Source organism: Haliaeetus albicilla, chromosome 10 (genome assembly GCF_947461875.1).
Source record: "Haliaeetus albicilla chromosome 10, bHalAlb1.1, whole genome shotgun sequence".
Lineage (NCBI taxonomy): Eukaryota > Metazoa > Chordata > Aves > Accipitriformes > Accipitridae > Haliaeetus > Haliaeetus albicilla.
In genome coordinates, this window is record NC_091492.1 from 10,523,641 (window position 1) to 10,538,925 (window position 15,285).

The 15,285-nt window shown below is 34.9% G+C and overlaps 1 protein-coding gene across 1 annotated transcript in view; it reads right to left on the bottom strand.

The window, feature by feature from the left end:
* The window catches only part of DYNC1LI2 (dynein cytoplasmic 1 light intermediate chain 2), a 28,593-nt gene continuing 13,308 nt past the window's right edge, over window positions 1–15,285 (bottom strand). Inside the window, exons 5-13 of the mRNA XM_069793432.1 lie at window positions 13,636–13,802; window positions 13,201–13,294; window positions 12,498–12,633; window positions 12,047–12,158; window positions 10,911–10,970; window positions 10,124–10,165; window positions 9,555–9,672; window positions 8,417–8,533; window positions 1–3,019 (exon numbers count right to left, since the gene is read on the bottom strand). Of these exons, the coding sequence (XP_069649533.1) occupies window positions 2,913–3,019; window positions 8,417–8,533; window positions 9,555–9,672; window positions 10,124–10,165; window positions 10,911–10,970; window positions 12,047–12,158; window positions 12,498–12,633; window positions 13,201–13,294; window positions 13,636–13,802 (953 nt within the window). The 3' untranslated portion in view covers window positions 1–2,912. The remainder of the gene's footprint in view (window positions 3,020–8,416; window positions 8,534–9,554; window positions 9,673–10,123; window positions 10,166–10,910; window positions 10,971–12,046; window positions 12,159–12,497; window positions 12,634–13,200; window positions 13,295–13,635; window positions 13,803–15,285) is intronic.

Here is a 15,285-nt window from a genome sequence, read left to right on the forward strand (position 1 = left end):
TAAAGCAGTCTGGATTCGTGTTTATTGAAGCCAGTTATTAAAGACGTCCTCATTTTGCCAGCACTAGAAAGCAAGATTCCACATGACTGCATACTGCACCTGGTTAAAGCCATACAACTGGACTAAGGTTTGTTTCATACATTTGCAGTCCTAATTGTAAGTTGGAAAAAAAAAAACAATAAACTTAGTATACAGGACAGTGAACTTTCATTTACAGCACGTATATTGTTAAGTTCATGATGTACAGAGCAGTCACTTTCAACGTAGTTAAATTAAATAAAATACGAAATTCTGTTCAGTTTAAACAGGTTTTTTAAATGCCAATAAAAAAAGTGCAAACTTAAAATCAAGCAGCATAACCATAGCATTTTTATGGAGGGCCAATCTTTAAACTTTTCTAGTTGCTTCAAGTTGAATGCTGTCATCTTTTTTTTTCTCTTAGTTTAAACATGAACAGTAGGTGCAGTCACTATAATGCATATAAATATATAATAGTTTAAACAGTCTACCATACAAGTGTATCTGCAAATAAAATGAAGTTTCACTTGAAAATGTAAAGGCTGTTTGCAATTTGGCCTTTGGTTCCAATGCTTGAAGACACCAGAAGAACAACCGTGCAGCTCACCAAAGTGGACAGACTTTGGCAACCACAGGGTGCTACATTACTTACAACTTTCTTTCAATAAACTAGGAGCATTCACTTGCAAGTAGAAACCGGAAATCTGTTTCTGTTTTGTCAGAAGCATCTTTCTGCAAAGCTAGTAAGTTATACATTATCAGTTTTGATCAATTTTAGCATAACATTTTTACAGAACTGGAAAGTACTTCAATTTTAAGTTTTAGCCATATTGCTAGAGAAAGTGCTTATCAGGTTAGATGACAAAAAAACCCGCAGTTTCAAACTGAGGTTTTCAAGCTATATCCCATTATGATCACACACTTTTTCAATTTTCCTGTCGAGTTTTTGATGTTTTAGTCTCCAATCTCAATTCTCAGTGTCAGGAGGACAGTGTGTAATTACTTCTGCTGGTGTGGTAACTTGCAACTGGCAACCATTACACCAGGAAGTACATCCACATTACCCATCATCCATCTACAGTCTTAGTCTAACTGTTATCTAGACAACTGTATAACTTCAGGTCATACCGTTTATTAAAAAAAAAAGTAAAAAAAAAGAGAAAAATATAGTATTTTCAACAAAAAAAACTGGCACAAATAACATACTCATGTTAATGTTTGTCAAAGAGGCAAGTAAATACTCTTAGCTTTCTAGATAATGTTTAGACAGATGTACAAGAACAGCCTCTTGATGTAACATAGGATTTGAAGTTAACATCCAGTACTGTGTTAGTGGTCAATCTAATTCTGTATATTTAAGTAACAATATATATTAGGGAAGTTATATCCAGACATCAGATTTAGTACAACAAGTTCATATCAATAAAAAGTAAACTCTGCATAATTCAAATTGTGGTTTTTCCCTTCAGCATTAAGAGCACAGAATATGCTTGGTATTTTTAATTTATGGTAGTGTGTACATGTAAAACAAGCATACCGTATATAAAATCAAAGTGCCATTTCAATAACCATAGCAGTTTTTGTTTTTACAGAATGATGGTTTTATGTGACCATAGACAGAGCTCCGTTAGAGCAACGGGGACAACCACAACCCATCTTTCCAAATGAAATGCTACATTAAAGAAAATACAAAACAAGTTATTGAGTATGTTCATCATGTACACATTCATACTTTTTAGGTTACCTTCAGAAGAACTGGGAGTTGGCTGCACCTGCAGCAGATGTGGTTGGAACTAAGGGCCTTGAAAGTTTTTTTTTTTTAAAAACCTCCATAGGTGTAAGGCAGGAATCAATTTTAGCTTGGTAGCTAATTTTTAGTTACAAAAAGTAAGAAAAAAAAATACTGAGAGTGTTCTGTAGCACATTTCATTATGGGAAAATGATACGTCACCCACCATTCTTCATAGGCTAGCCTCTTGGCATAAAAAAAGGCAGAAGCTATCAGGAAACAGGATTTAAAATTAAATACAAATCGCCAAACTACTGATTTTAAAATAAAACCAAACAGTGACTGTTTGTACTACAGTGCACAATAAGTTCAAGCACCTTCTAAAGACACATCACACAGTGCCAGGCACTTGGATCTAAACAACTTATAGTTTCTCCCTTTGTCAGCTACACCAGAAAGGGCATCCACACTCTTAGACTTTTTTAAAAACTAAAACAAGATTTATAACAAGAATAAATTCCCATGATGCTTAGTGTTTGGCCTGGAATTCTCCAATGTAAAGTAGTCTTTTTAAAACAGTGATTATTTACCCTATGTGAAACACAGGATTTAACAACATTGCTCCTCGCCAGTCAATCCAACATTCTAGTTTCTCACTGTCCCAAATCTGTTTCCCTTTTTAGGGCTCCATTCCCTACCTAGGCTTCTTTCACCTAATTAATGCTCTGTTACACCACCACCACCACCACCTTTCCAAGAATATAATGCATTTGCAAACATACAAGTAGCCAATTCCAGTAACTCTGAAAGAGGATTTCATTTCTCTTTCTTGCCTTGTGTGCAGTCAGTAGTAGTATTTTAGTACGAAGTCTCCATTTTGCTTCTCTGTGTTCTTCACAACAGGAAATGCAGCTGCACCTGCTTACCTCCAAAACCAAAAGAATTGCCCTATATAAACTCTAAATGGTTATCTTATACAGAGGGATTTTATATGCAAACTTCCTGAATGTGCACTTTTTGCTGGGACAAGGCAATGATGTAGTAAGCTCATTTCCCCTGCCCCAAGAAAACTGATAGCATCTGCCATAGCAGAAAATTCCTGGTCTTATCAGATCAATATACATAGTTATTTGGTCATTTACATATGCATTTTTTTTATGCGCTATCAAGCTTCATTCTCTGTTGGAGGAGAGTTTGTTGTTACCATAGAGTCTGGCTTGCGAGTCATCCTATCCAATTCCTCTTGAACATTTGTCAAAACCGTTTTTTGTCCTAAAATAAAAAAGGACAAGGTTAAAGCAATCTCATTTCAATGAAATTTTTTAACCAATGCGTACAAGTATTCATAAAATCACTTTTATATGACAATATTTCTTTAATTTCTCATTATTTTGCCACCTACCCAAGAACACAGGGCCTGACACAATACAAGGCAACGTCTATGTAAGGACTGATAAATACTAAGGTTTGATTCACTTTAAAGAGATAAAATGCTGAATTATACAGCAGCATAAAGCACAAAAACGTTTGATATATTTTACAGCAACTAACATTTTAAGAACAACCACATTTAGAATTTTCTATAAAAATCAACTGTACAGAATTCCATTATTAGTATTGATAGCAAGGACTCTATTTAAACCCAGATTTTAACCACAAGTTTTCCAAGGTATGTAGGACACCTGCTACAAAAATCGCATTTGTTTGGTCACACTTAAACTTGCTGTGTTTTAATATTAAACAACTAGCAGGAAGAACTCTTTTATGTCTGCAGACAATGTTTCCCTTAAAAAAAGGGGACATGAATTGCATATTCATGTAATATCTCAAAGCAGTCATTTCAAAGGACTTCTTCAATTGGAAACAGACACACTGAAGAATTTCATGGAAAGGCGTATCTTACATTTTTATATTAGACTCAAAACTTTTTAACAATTCTTTAACTGAACCATCAGTTTAATTCTCTCATTCTGAAAATTATAAAACCACAGACAAATTAATCACTAAAATTGGAACAATATATTCTAATGCTTAGAGCATACAAGCATTTAAGATTAAAAAGCTATATTTTTAGACAAAAAGTAGATTATATAACCATGTACAGCTTCCTTACATAGCCAAAGAATTTAACAAGCATCTGTTTTCCAACTCAAATGTGTGTGAAATATTAGGTGGATTTTTTCCAGGGTACATGCTGAAAACATTAAGAAGGCAAGATTTGACTGTTAGAGATTTAAGTGTTTTTTTCCAAAGTACAAAGACATAACCAAGTTAAAAGGTTACTATAAAGGTTTTAGGTTTAAGCACTAGTCGTAAGCCACAGTACTCTTAATAGCATCTATTCAAAGCGTGAGTATTTAAACAAAATTAAAAAATTAGTACATTAACTGCAATATAGCTTATAACACAAGACACTTTACATGTAGACTAATGGTACCTTGGAGTTAAAAAACCCTAAACTCTAAAACAATAAAAACCACACAAAATTCTTGTTCAAACAAAAGTAGGTCTAAACAAAAACTGTGGCTTTTTTTTTAATGCTAGATGAACTGGACCCTTAAGCCTTCAAAATAATACCAAGCAGCTGTCTCCTGCAATTCCCTCATACTGGATAGGAAAAATATTGCCAAACTATTCAAAGATATGTAGGTTTACATACTCCCCTTTACCACCATCATAGGTGAGCACCTTTCAAAGGAGAAGAAATACAAGGAGCTGTTTTTAAGAAAATAAAAATTTCCCCTCCATTATAAATTAAATTGATACTTGCTTTCACTTTCCCTACAAAAATATTGTCAAGGACAGTAATGGCCCTAGTCAATTAGATGTGTTCTATACAATTATATGTATTTTCCTTTCTAGATTAGAGTAAGAGCAGAGAACCCTAGTTCCTTATCTCTTGCACAGGAATAGAAGGGAAAGGCAAATCTTAGAATTTGCAAGAATCTTCTTGTGAACATAAATGAAGTAACTGTTTAAGTCTAGAAGTCCATGCAAAGAAATATAATCTACCACAGAAACCACCAATTGAAGTTCTTTGAAATATCATGGTCTACACATGGAAGAAAGACAGTCCAGAAACATAAAGGCAAGTAAGATGGGTGAGGAATTACGCAGCATGAAAAGTAGACATGACATTGCAGCATCTGCCCAGATGAGAGAGTTCTCTCAAGTAAGAGTTAACATAGCAGAAACCAATCAATCAATTAGGCTGACCAATATGTTGAGATCCACAATGTCTCCTTCCTCCTGTGACAGAATCTCAACATTTCAACCACAGAATATTCATAGCTGTGGGAGAAACAGATGGTTTCTTAAAAGCTAAATATTTTTAGTGTCAACCTTCTGAAAACTCAGGGCTCTTTAAACAGTTTAGATTAGACATTTAAAATGCCTACAAAGACCATTTTAGCACATTTACTCGCACAGAGGATGCTGCTGTAAATTAGACTTTCTCCAAGATATTCTCCTCAACTCTTCCACAAAAAATCAAGTAATCTCTTCTGTTATCACCAGCACCAGCTACCTTATAAACTCAACAAGAGCTTTTCAAATACCAATGTTAGGAGCCCTTACCTTCTCAGGAAAGTTTAATGTTATATTGGTTGAACATAAGATGTGAGCACATCAGCTGACAAGGAACAGGCATATTCTCTTGTGAGCGAAAGCCGATTGTTCTGTTCCAAAAGTCAAGGAATGAGCGTGAGCTGCCAACTTGATGCAGCCAATAAAAGCCAACTGCAATCTTGAGATCACTCAGGAGAAGTACTTCCACCAAAGAAAGAGAACTGCTGTACCAGGCACTACAATGAGATATATCTGGAGTGCTGCATACAATTCTAATCACTCATGTTCAAGAAAAGATAAGCCAATGATGGGAACTAATGAAGAAGAAACTAGTAGGGAGAACAGAGCTCAACCTCTAACAGAAGACTAGAAGAGAACTTGTCTAATTTAGTCTAACAAAACAAGAAAGTTATGAAAGGATATATGACTGCTGTCTCGAGGTGTTTCAGGAGAGAAATAATCTATTTAAATTAGAAGTTAATGCTGACATAAGGGAAAAAAAAAAAGTACACATAGCCATTTGTTATCTTTGAAAACTCCTGAAAGGAACATGATGTTCTAGAAGATTGAAAGAGGAAGGAGTAAAGCCCAGTACAGACTAGTTAGTTTTTACTCTAGCATTTTTTCCAGAAATTGCAATTATGTTTTAGGTGCTTACAAACAGCCTACCAGCACAACAATCAACACAGATCTGTTACCAACAAGTTGTGTCAAGCCAACCAAATTTCTTTCTATGATAGGATAACAGGTCCTGTGGAGAAGGGAGAAGTGGTCGATATCACATCTCACATAACCTTGATATAAATAAACTAGAAAAAAAACAATCTTGGTATTGCAGAAAAATGAATGTATTGTAATTCATAAAATTACCCATTAGTTATCCATAGTACTGGTCAATATTTTTATTCAGCAACCTACCCTGTCCAACTGTTGAAGATATCAGATACGTAGGCAAGCATGCTTGAAGGGACTACAAAGGATTTTGAAAAACAGGATTGGAGGTAAAAAGTTATTTAAATTACCAAAGTGGTGTATAATGGAATGGAAAACAACAATTAAGCAAATGTACAACCTTTTGAAATACTAAGGTAATTTGATACAGACTAGAAAAACTCCTACTAGGAGGCAGATATTGTATTAAACTCGCTGTATTGTTATAACAAATCCTGATCAATATCATATAGATGAAAAAAACCTAGCATCACGCTGAGACATCTAAACAGAAGCACAATACATAACACAGATTAAGTAACCCCTACTTAGAGCAGACAAAGCCTTGTCTGACATACTGCATTCACTTCTGAGCACCAAAAGAAACAGGTCATCTGTGTAGACAGCCCAAAGGAGAACAGTAAGAGTTATCAGAGCCATAAAAACACGTCCTGTGAGGGAAGGCTGACAGAAGTGTATTTTTATAGTCCAGACAAACATCAAGGGCAAAAGGGTAGTGGCTTTCAAATATGCAAAAGACCGCTGCAAAGACGAAGGGACTACACTGCTCCCTGTCTCCCCTCAAACAAGACAAATAGTACTGGGATTAAGAAATACTGACTGTGCAAGAGAAAAAATAACTAAGAAATTAAGTACTGATATAGGCTTCCTGGAGAGATGACATTACATCTTGTATTTCAGAGTTTGTTTGGTTTTTAATCACTGCCCAGGTACTCCCTAACTGATTCTGCTTTAGATAAAGACCATGAATTAAATACCTCCTAAAAATTATATCTAGTCCTATTTCTATAAAAAGTTAATTTGGCATTGTGGTCAATAATAGCACAAGGCTGCACTTGAAGCAGGGGACACCTTTCAGCATTTAACTGAAGAAGGCGTTCTGGATTGAGAAAGAATTAATTAAATATTTTTATAATGTAGATACAACAATATTATGTAAGTAATAAATAATACAAATAATTATTTTATTGTTATCTTCATAATAAATGAAGTTAATAAATTTCAGAATTCATCATGCTAAAACAAAACAAACAAAAAAACCCCACACCCAATAAAATACTGACTTGCCATAAGTGAAATTCTAGCCATTTTTGAGCTTTCAGAGCATGTAATGTCATATAAAACCCTTTCCAATTAAAAAAAAAAAATCTTTACTTCCCCCTTCAGGAACAGTTTCAGTTCAAATACCCACACTCCAACAACTGCTCTGGTTCTCTTACTGGCAATATCAGCACTGTGGCTGGCATCAAGTATTTTTCATTTCCAGTTCAGAACGTCTGGGCTTTACACTCTCCTCCAAGCATCAGAAACCGTGGGTTTGGCATCACCATTAAATTTTACATGGTTTCAAAACAAGTCTGGGATCAGAAGTAGAACAATCTATCAATAATTTAGTAGTGAAATAATTCTGGAAGGAAAGCTCCTGAATGCAAGTGTGATAGGAACACCAGTACCAAAAAGAAACAGTTAAATAATTGAAGCAGTAAATTTCTAATATCAGCTGGAACAACCATGCATTTTACAACACTGAGTTTTGTATAGGTACCAAGTATTCTGACAGGTTTCTTTTATTTTCACCTAAACTGGTGCAATTACTTATTAGCAAATATCTCATATAACGCAGTCACAGGCGCATACACAGAATGAATCCACTTGATCAGTGTTATCAGTTGCATTGGATCACAATAAAATACTAACTAATTACTGATAGAATAACTTCAAGCTGTCATAAGAAGTAATTCATTTAAACTTGAACTCTGGAGAGATTTCAATAGTTTGACTGGGAACTACAGTCCAAACCAATAAAATGCATTTCCTTCAAGCAACAGTTAATTGTCAAGAAAGGAAGGAATTCTAAAGCAAAAAAAAGAAATCAACGCTTTCTGAATATGATCAAGACTCAAATCTTATTTACATCCCAGCAGTATAACTTCACTCAAAGAATCAAGTTATAACAGGCTTAACAGAAGCCCTGGAGTTGTGAAGTTGCAGTAGTTTAGTTCTTTTTTAAAGACTACACATTTTGGCACTGTCATCTGTCAAGGTCTGTCACTTTATTGACCAGTTTAAAAGATAAACGCAGTTAGACCAATGTGGGCCAAATGAAATATTAAAAATATGCAAAACAGCCTGCAATAACAAGTCCAGTACCTGATTTCTTGGCTGTACTTTGCACTCCTCCAGCACCAGGACTCCCAGGAGAGCCAGTCTTTTTGCTCAAGAGACTGTTAAAGAAACTAGCCAAGACACCTTCACTTGCAGCATTATCTAAAAAAAACAAAACAAATATATACATATCACAGAATAGTTATTGCTGGCAAATGATAGAACTTATTTTTTACACACATAACTCTCTTACCAATCAAGGAAATAAACCTCAAATATGAGAGAGTCTCTCCTTGCTCAATTTTAAGACACTAGTCCTTTGCATTCTTTGGCAAAGTTAGATACGACTAAAAGCACATTACTGCTCTTCTGGAATGGGGAGGGGTTCACAAAATTTTATCTAAATATTTGTATGCTTTTCCTTTTTCTAAATGTAGAAGCCAAGAAACAAAGTATTAAGTATGCATGTGCAATTCAATGATTTATAAGTCCATTAACAAACTGCATAGATGTTTTAGTGCAGTCTTTCATGCCACACTGCTTTTCATAAATCAGAACTTGGATATACAGCAATGAGACATGATCCAGAACTGCATGAGTATTTTATCCACTGTAACTGAGATATGGCACCACAGTGCATAATTAAAAACAATATTGGCCCTACCAACTTTCTTAATGCACAGAGAAGAAAGAAACCACTGAACAACATGGAGCTCCATCTTAGGCCTGAGGGAGGGGAAAGGGTGTAATTTCCAAGTTACTTCATGTACTATAGAAAATTACATTCTAGAGAGGATTTAGTAGAACAGGTTTCATTGTGGATTCCAGAATAAGCGATATGAAGTATAAAACCGCATGTAGTTTAAAGCAGTCCCCACTCTAATAATCCAACTGATGCATAATAAATGTATTTAGGCAACTTAAGGAAATAATGTATTTGAATTCTGTCTGACTGCTTGGCAATAACAGACCTCTACTTCAAGTCATATGAATGACAAAAAAAAAAAAAAAAGAAAAAAAAAGAAAAAATAATATAAAATCTGAAGCTATGTCATAAATTCATTTCTGTTATTAAACTAATGATTCCACTAGTGAATAAATTCCAAAACCTTTGTACAGAAGAGGAATTTCTTTTTTTAAGGGAAATAACACATGATAAAAACAGTACAATGTTTATTCATACTTTTAATATTTGGATCTGGTTTCTTAACTGATGTTATTGGTGAGGCACTGGGTACATTGGCGGGACCAGCTCTGCCTTGAGTTCTTGGGGATCCTGCAGGGCCTCTTGCAGGAGATTCCTTAAAAAAAGTCCAAATCACACAAATCAGAGAAGAACTTAAATGGATTAGTGATATAAAGCAAATGTAACATTAAATACAAATTACTTTTTAAACCTTTATATTAGCACTGTAGTGTATGCACACTGGGAAAAAAATCCAAACAAACAGAACACCACCAGTTATTATGGGCATGGGCCTCCACTAAAAGAAAGGATGAATCACTGTAGGAAATTTACAGTTCAGTAATCATCAGATATTTCTATGTTTCCACAGTGAATTAGAATGAAGTCATTTATAAGCAACATTTTAAAATATTGCCCTTTTTTTTTTTTCCATTTACTTTCTGCAGTTTGGGGAGATTATGTATTTTACATTTACATTTACAAAATGAACTTCTACAGGTTAGAATCATTCCCTCTTCCCTAGAAGGAAGCAAAACACCTCCTACTCTTCTCTTCAATCTACTTACTGATGCTCTTGTAGGCGTTGCTGGCTGTTTGGCAAGGAATGACTGCAAAAACAACATATTAAGAATATTAAATATATTTCAGAAAATATATAAAGGAATCAAACACAGCGAAGCTGACTAACCAGTAATTTATTTGTTGGGTTTTTTTTCTAGTATTTACAGGCTTCCTCTCTGATATTACTATACTTCCAGACTTTACCACTAGAGGACAGAGTTAAAATGAGTAAATAAACTTCAGTCCTTTGCCTTACACAGCTGTTGCAGAACTACAAACCAGACCCATAGACACCAAAGTCTGTAACCTCTATGATATTTATAATCAACTATACAGGAAAGTATTATTAGATTTTTCAAACAATAAGGTAGTAAAGAAAGTAACAAGATACACCATAACCAAATTTGAGACCTTAAAGTCTTTCAAGCCTGTGGCAGTAAGGAAACTGCAACACTAAGATGTTATGTTTTACAAGTACCTATATTTTACAGATCAATACATCTATGTTGTGAAATGTCAAATTATCTTCATGTTCTTCTCCTTTGAGATGTAAATTATTTCTGTTCTCAGCATATTTTCCTTTCAACTTGCCACAATAAGTGGCCATATTTTCTACTTGTACTTGTTAAAATAAAGGAAAGTCTTAATTCACAATTATATCTGAATTTGCAAAGCTGAGAAGTGGCTATGTAGTGATTTAAATGAGGAATGAAAAACTGAAGGTATTGACAACAGAGAGCTTGAAGTGAAATCTTATTTAGTAAGGACATATTTTCATTCTTCCATTCTTACCTGCTGCTTCATAAGAAATACTTGTTCATCTTCTGCTGCCAGCTCTTTATCATGGACTAACTGTTGAACAAAATATTTTGTTATTACAAGTAAAAACTGAAATTACTGTAACTGTTTCTATGTTTTGGCAATCAAAAGGGAAGAAAAAGAGGTACATCTTTACCTCTTTTTTTAAAAAAAATTCTTTCACATTTGAGATTAGTAACATTAAAGAAGTTGTCATTAAAAAAAAATATTGTAAGTGAATGGAGTAGACTAGCATTGATGCTAGCCTGTGGGTATTCTCCTAGAAAGATGAGTATTTGGTAAGTAACCACATTCATCTTTTTAAGTTTAGATATTAACCTCACAGCATGTCTTCAAAGACCTGAGGTTACCTTACTCCGTAAAACCCCACCCCCAAAAACATTATCAGTTGTAACACTGCTATTAGGCAATGATTATTTCTTGTAGGTGCCATGAGTTACACACAACAGGATTAAACCTTTCCTTTACATGAAAGCTTCAAACATCTCTTCCCTTTTCCAGATACTGTGGCTTGAGCTAGAAACGTTAAGCATGTATGAAAGTTGTAGAAGCAGCTTTCCAATACAGACCAGAATACAATTTCATCTGCAATTATCCATGTTATACATTTTACACATATCCTATTCCTGTGTGCCTATATTCACAAAATTAGCAATACACAGAATTTATATGGATTATTTACTGCTCTTGCCTTACATGAAAAAATCTGTCATTAATAATATGATAATGCAATAGTGATATACTGTCTTGTTTTACAAGATTTGCCTTTACATGGTAACCTCAATGCCATGTGTGTATATATGTAAACTGTTGAAGTCCTACAACAGTATTCTCCATTTAAAAAGTGGGTTTGCCCCACACATACAAAAAGGTTCATGTGAAATGGTTATTTTTTGACTGCCTTTCATTCACTGAAGTGAATGACTTCTGTGTTTGCTTGCACTATTTAAAAAAAACGGAAAATGAAAGCATGATGTTTCACACATTTGGATACAAAAAAACCCCCTACATTTAGATTTGGAGTTCTTCAATATTAATAGTTATTAGGAGCCATTCGAGCAAACTGCACATATTTGTCAGGAGGCAAGGAAGAGTTTACCCCTTTTTACCTTTCTTACAGGAGGTTTTACAATGAAGTCCTCATATGCATCTTCTGGTTTCACTGTTGTGAAGTTTTCATGTAAAATGGCAATTTTCTTTTCATTGTCCCAACCAGCAGGTCTATAAAAAGGAAAGCTTTGCCTTTTCAGTCACAAAAAGCATTTCTACAGGGACCATTTATTTACTACCCTCTACCTGAATAAGGCAATTTTATTATATGTCAGTCCTAATCCCCAGCTAAATTTCAAAGATACTAAAAAACTGGAATGGTATACTCTGAGTGAAGTAACCCACATAATATGCACTAAGTTGGTTTTTTAATTCAGGATTTCAGAAGACTCACATACTAAGCTTTTGAACGACACAAACCATTCAAGTTATTTTTATATATATGTTATATGAAGTGTAGTGCTTAATAGAAAACAATCTCAAACCATGCTGCTTATTCAATTGACTTACATAAAAACTGCATCCTTTTCTACCACTAAGGCAGGTGTGGTAAACTGAAAACCGTATGTTTTATGTACAATGTACTTATACAACAGATCAAGGTTCTTTTCCTCCTTAACTGATGTATAAATCAAGGCAGCCCCATCTGATTATTTATTTAAGGAAAATTACGTAAGATACAGTTTTTAAATTATAGTAAGAATTTCAAAACAGGAGCTAATGGACATGTATCTACTAGACCTAATTTTGAGAAGTAGTTCAAGGCAAAACTATAGCCATTTAATACTGAGGGAGAGGAAGGGGGTGTAACAGAAGATTCATGATACTTTTCGTTGACATACACAGAAGTTACCTACCCTCCCAGGCACTTAACTCTGAAAAAGTCAAGACTTTAAGAGACAGCTGAGAACTGAGGTTTACATGGAAATTGCAAGTTCTGCGAGGAAAACAAAGAAAAAACACCTCACAAAATGCAAGACAAATCCTTTGTAAAGGAGCAAAAGCTCAAAATCCCATGCACAGTTTAAAAACTATGGAAAGTGTTACATATCTCTCAACATTTTCAAAACAACAAATGCTACATAGTAAATAACTAAATACCAAGCAATCTTCAAGTGCAATTTCTGGGATTAATATTATGTGCAATTCAACATTAAAACCTGTTTTCTTGCTTCCAGATTACAGCAAATCTCTTCAGCACAGAAAAGGATACACTGTAAGCAGAATCTACGAATGTGTGACTGAATGAAGTCGAAGTGTTCTTCTCTGTAATCATGCTCCTTCTCTAGTACACTCACTGCATCGCACTGGAAGAAAGGGAGAATAACAAAACCAGAAAAACCCACTTATTTAATCCCAGCACATCTTAAAACATCTTCCTTAATATTACACATACATCACATTTACTTTGAGCCTTTGGTTTTAAAATGCCACCAATAAATCAAAAGATAAAGTAATTAACATATAATTGATAAGGTTATTACCCTTCTGCAAAATTAAAAATTGACACTGATGGCAGAAGCTTACTTTTAAAATAAATCCCTTTACCATTAATCCAGAATTCATTTTGCATGTCTGTATAAAGCATGCGTTCTAAAAGAAAAGTAATTAAACTTTTCCATAGTAGCAAACAGAACTAAAAACTCACTTTTGTACAAACTACCAGCACAGGAATACCAAGGTTGTGAGTCAGCACATTTTCTCCAAGTGGCAAAGAAACATGTTCATCCTCTTGGCCACAAGAAGGGCCTCTTCTCTGCGGTGATCCTTGGTAGCCTTCTTCAGGTTCTACATACTCTTGAAACTCCTTTATAACTATTAAGAGAGAGATCTTCTTAAGGTACAACAAAGGAACTAGTTCTTCTTTTTAAACCAAAATTAATCTACGACTAACTAGAAATCTCAACTTTTTTTTTTCCTTTTATAGTGAGGCACTACATGAGATCAGAATGCAAGCTTAAGCCTTATTGGCACTTCAAACACAACAATTCTCCTCCACCAGAACCTACAGCAAGCTAAATTAAGTGCAATTTGGAGCCATTACAAATACTCAAAACTAGCTGCAAGGGCTATAGTATGCACAAATGCACATTTCTCATCTCAATGCATTTCATTACAGGGGAGTTGACACAGAAAACATAAATGTAGTTTAGTAACATAGCCTGTACTCAATGCAATTGGTACCTCGTTTTGGAAGAAAGCATGGTGAAAATGTAAATGGACACAGAAAACACCAAGCTGAAACAGCCGCTCTTTCTTATAAACTATTACTCAATTTAAGTTTGTATTACTCTACATTTCTGTTGCAGAAGTCCCGTGCCCAAAATATAAAAAATACACTGCATAAATACAGAGTCAAGTACTTCCAAAAGTTATCTGAAGAGACTCAAGTTACATATTTTGGAAAACGACAATGGAGTCCAGAGTAAACTAGAGGCTTTCTGTGTTTTCAATGTGTTAATTTTATGGCAGTGATGAGTGTTCCAACAATATTGAATACTATCAAATACTGAAGTGCCTAAAAAATGGTTTTAACACCATTTTGGAAGCGCACTGTGATCCCACGCATGCTTTATTAAAACTGGGCTGTAACTTACAGCTTTCATGTCTGTCTTCAGGATGAAAGCCACAGACCAGATAAATCTGCCTACTGGATGTGTCTGCTCCCAGACACAGCACTTCCCGAAGGCCCAGGGTTCTCCCTGACATGACAATCCCACCTGAAGCCTCCTTGCTCAGCCACGAGGAGCCCTCAGGAAAGAGGGAAGCAAAAGCTCCATGATTTGCTCCCACGAAGGTATCTTTATTTTAGAAATGGTGGGAGCAGGCTGACTGTATGTACAATAAGGAAAATTTGAAAAAGCTCCCAATCTCCAGCACAGTCACAAAGAGAGTGTTGTTCAGTACATCCATCCATGTGACAGGGAAGGAACTGCTACTGTACTGCAGGCCATCTGATATTTCTGAGGTTTAGGAAGTGGTAAAACCTCAGAAAAGTTTGTAATACAAATCTTGCAAAATGAAGTCACTGTACCTTTTCAAAATAAGGACCATTCCTGCAATAGAATGGGCATGTGGAAGGAAGAACAAATCAGAAAAATACATCTGTTCAAGCTGCACAAGCTACAATTTTTATTTGAAATATAAAATGGTGTGATTACTGCAGAAAACAAGAGAGCTCTAGTCCAGAGAAAATCTAAAAAAAACCCCCACATTAATCACCAATTCAATATATCCCAAAGTCCAAGGAAATAAAAAAAAAAAATCTGAACGCAGTTGCTTTTCAACTTGGGGACAC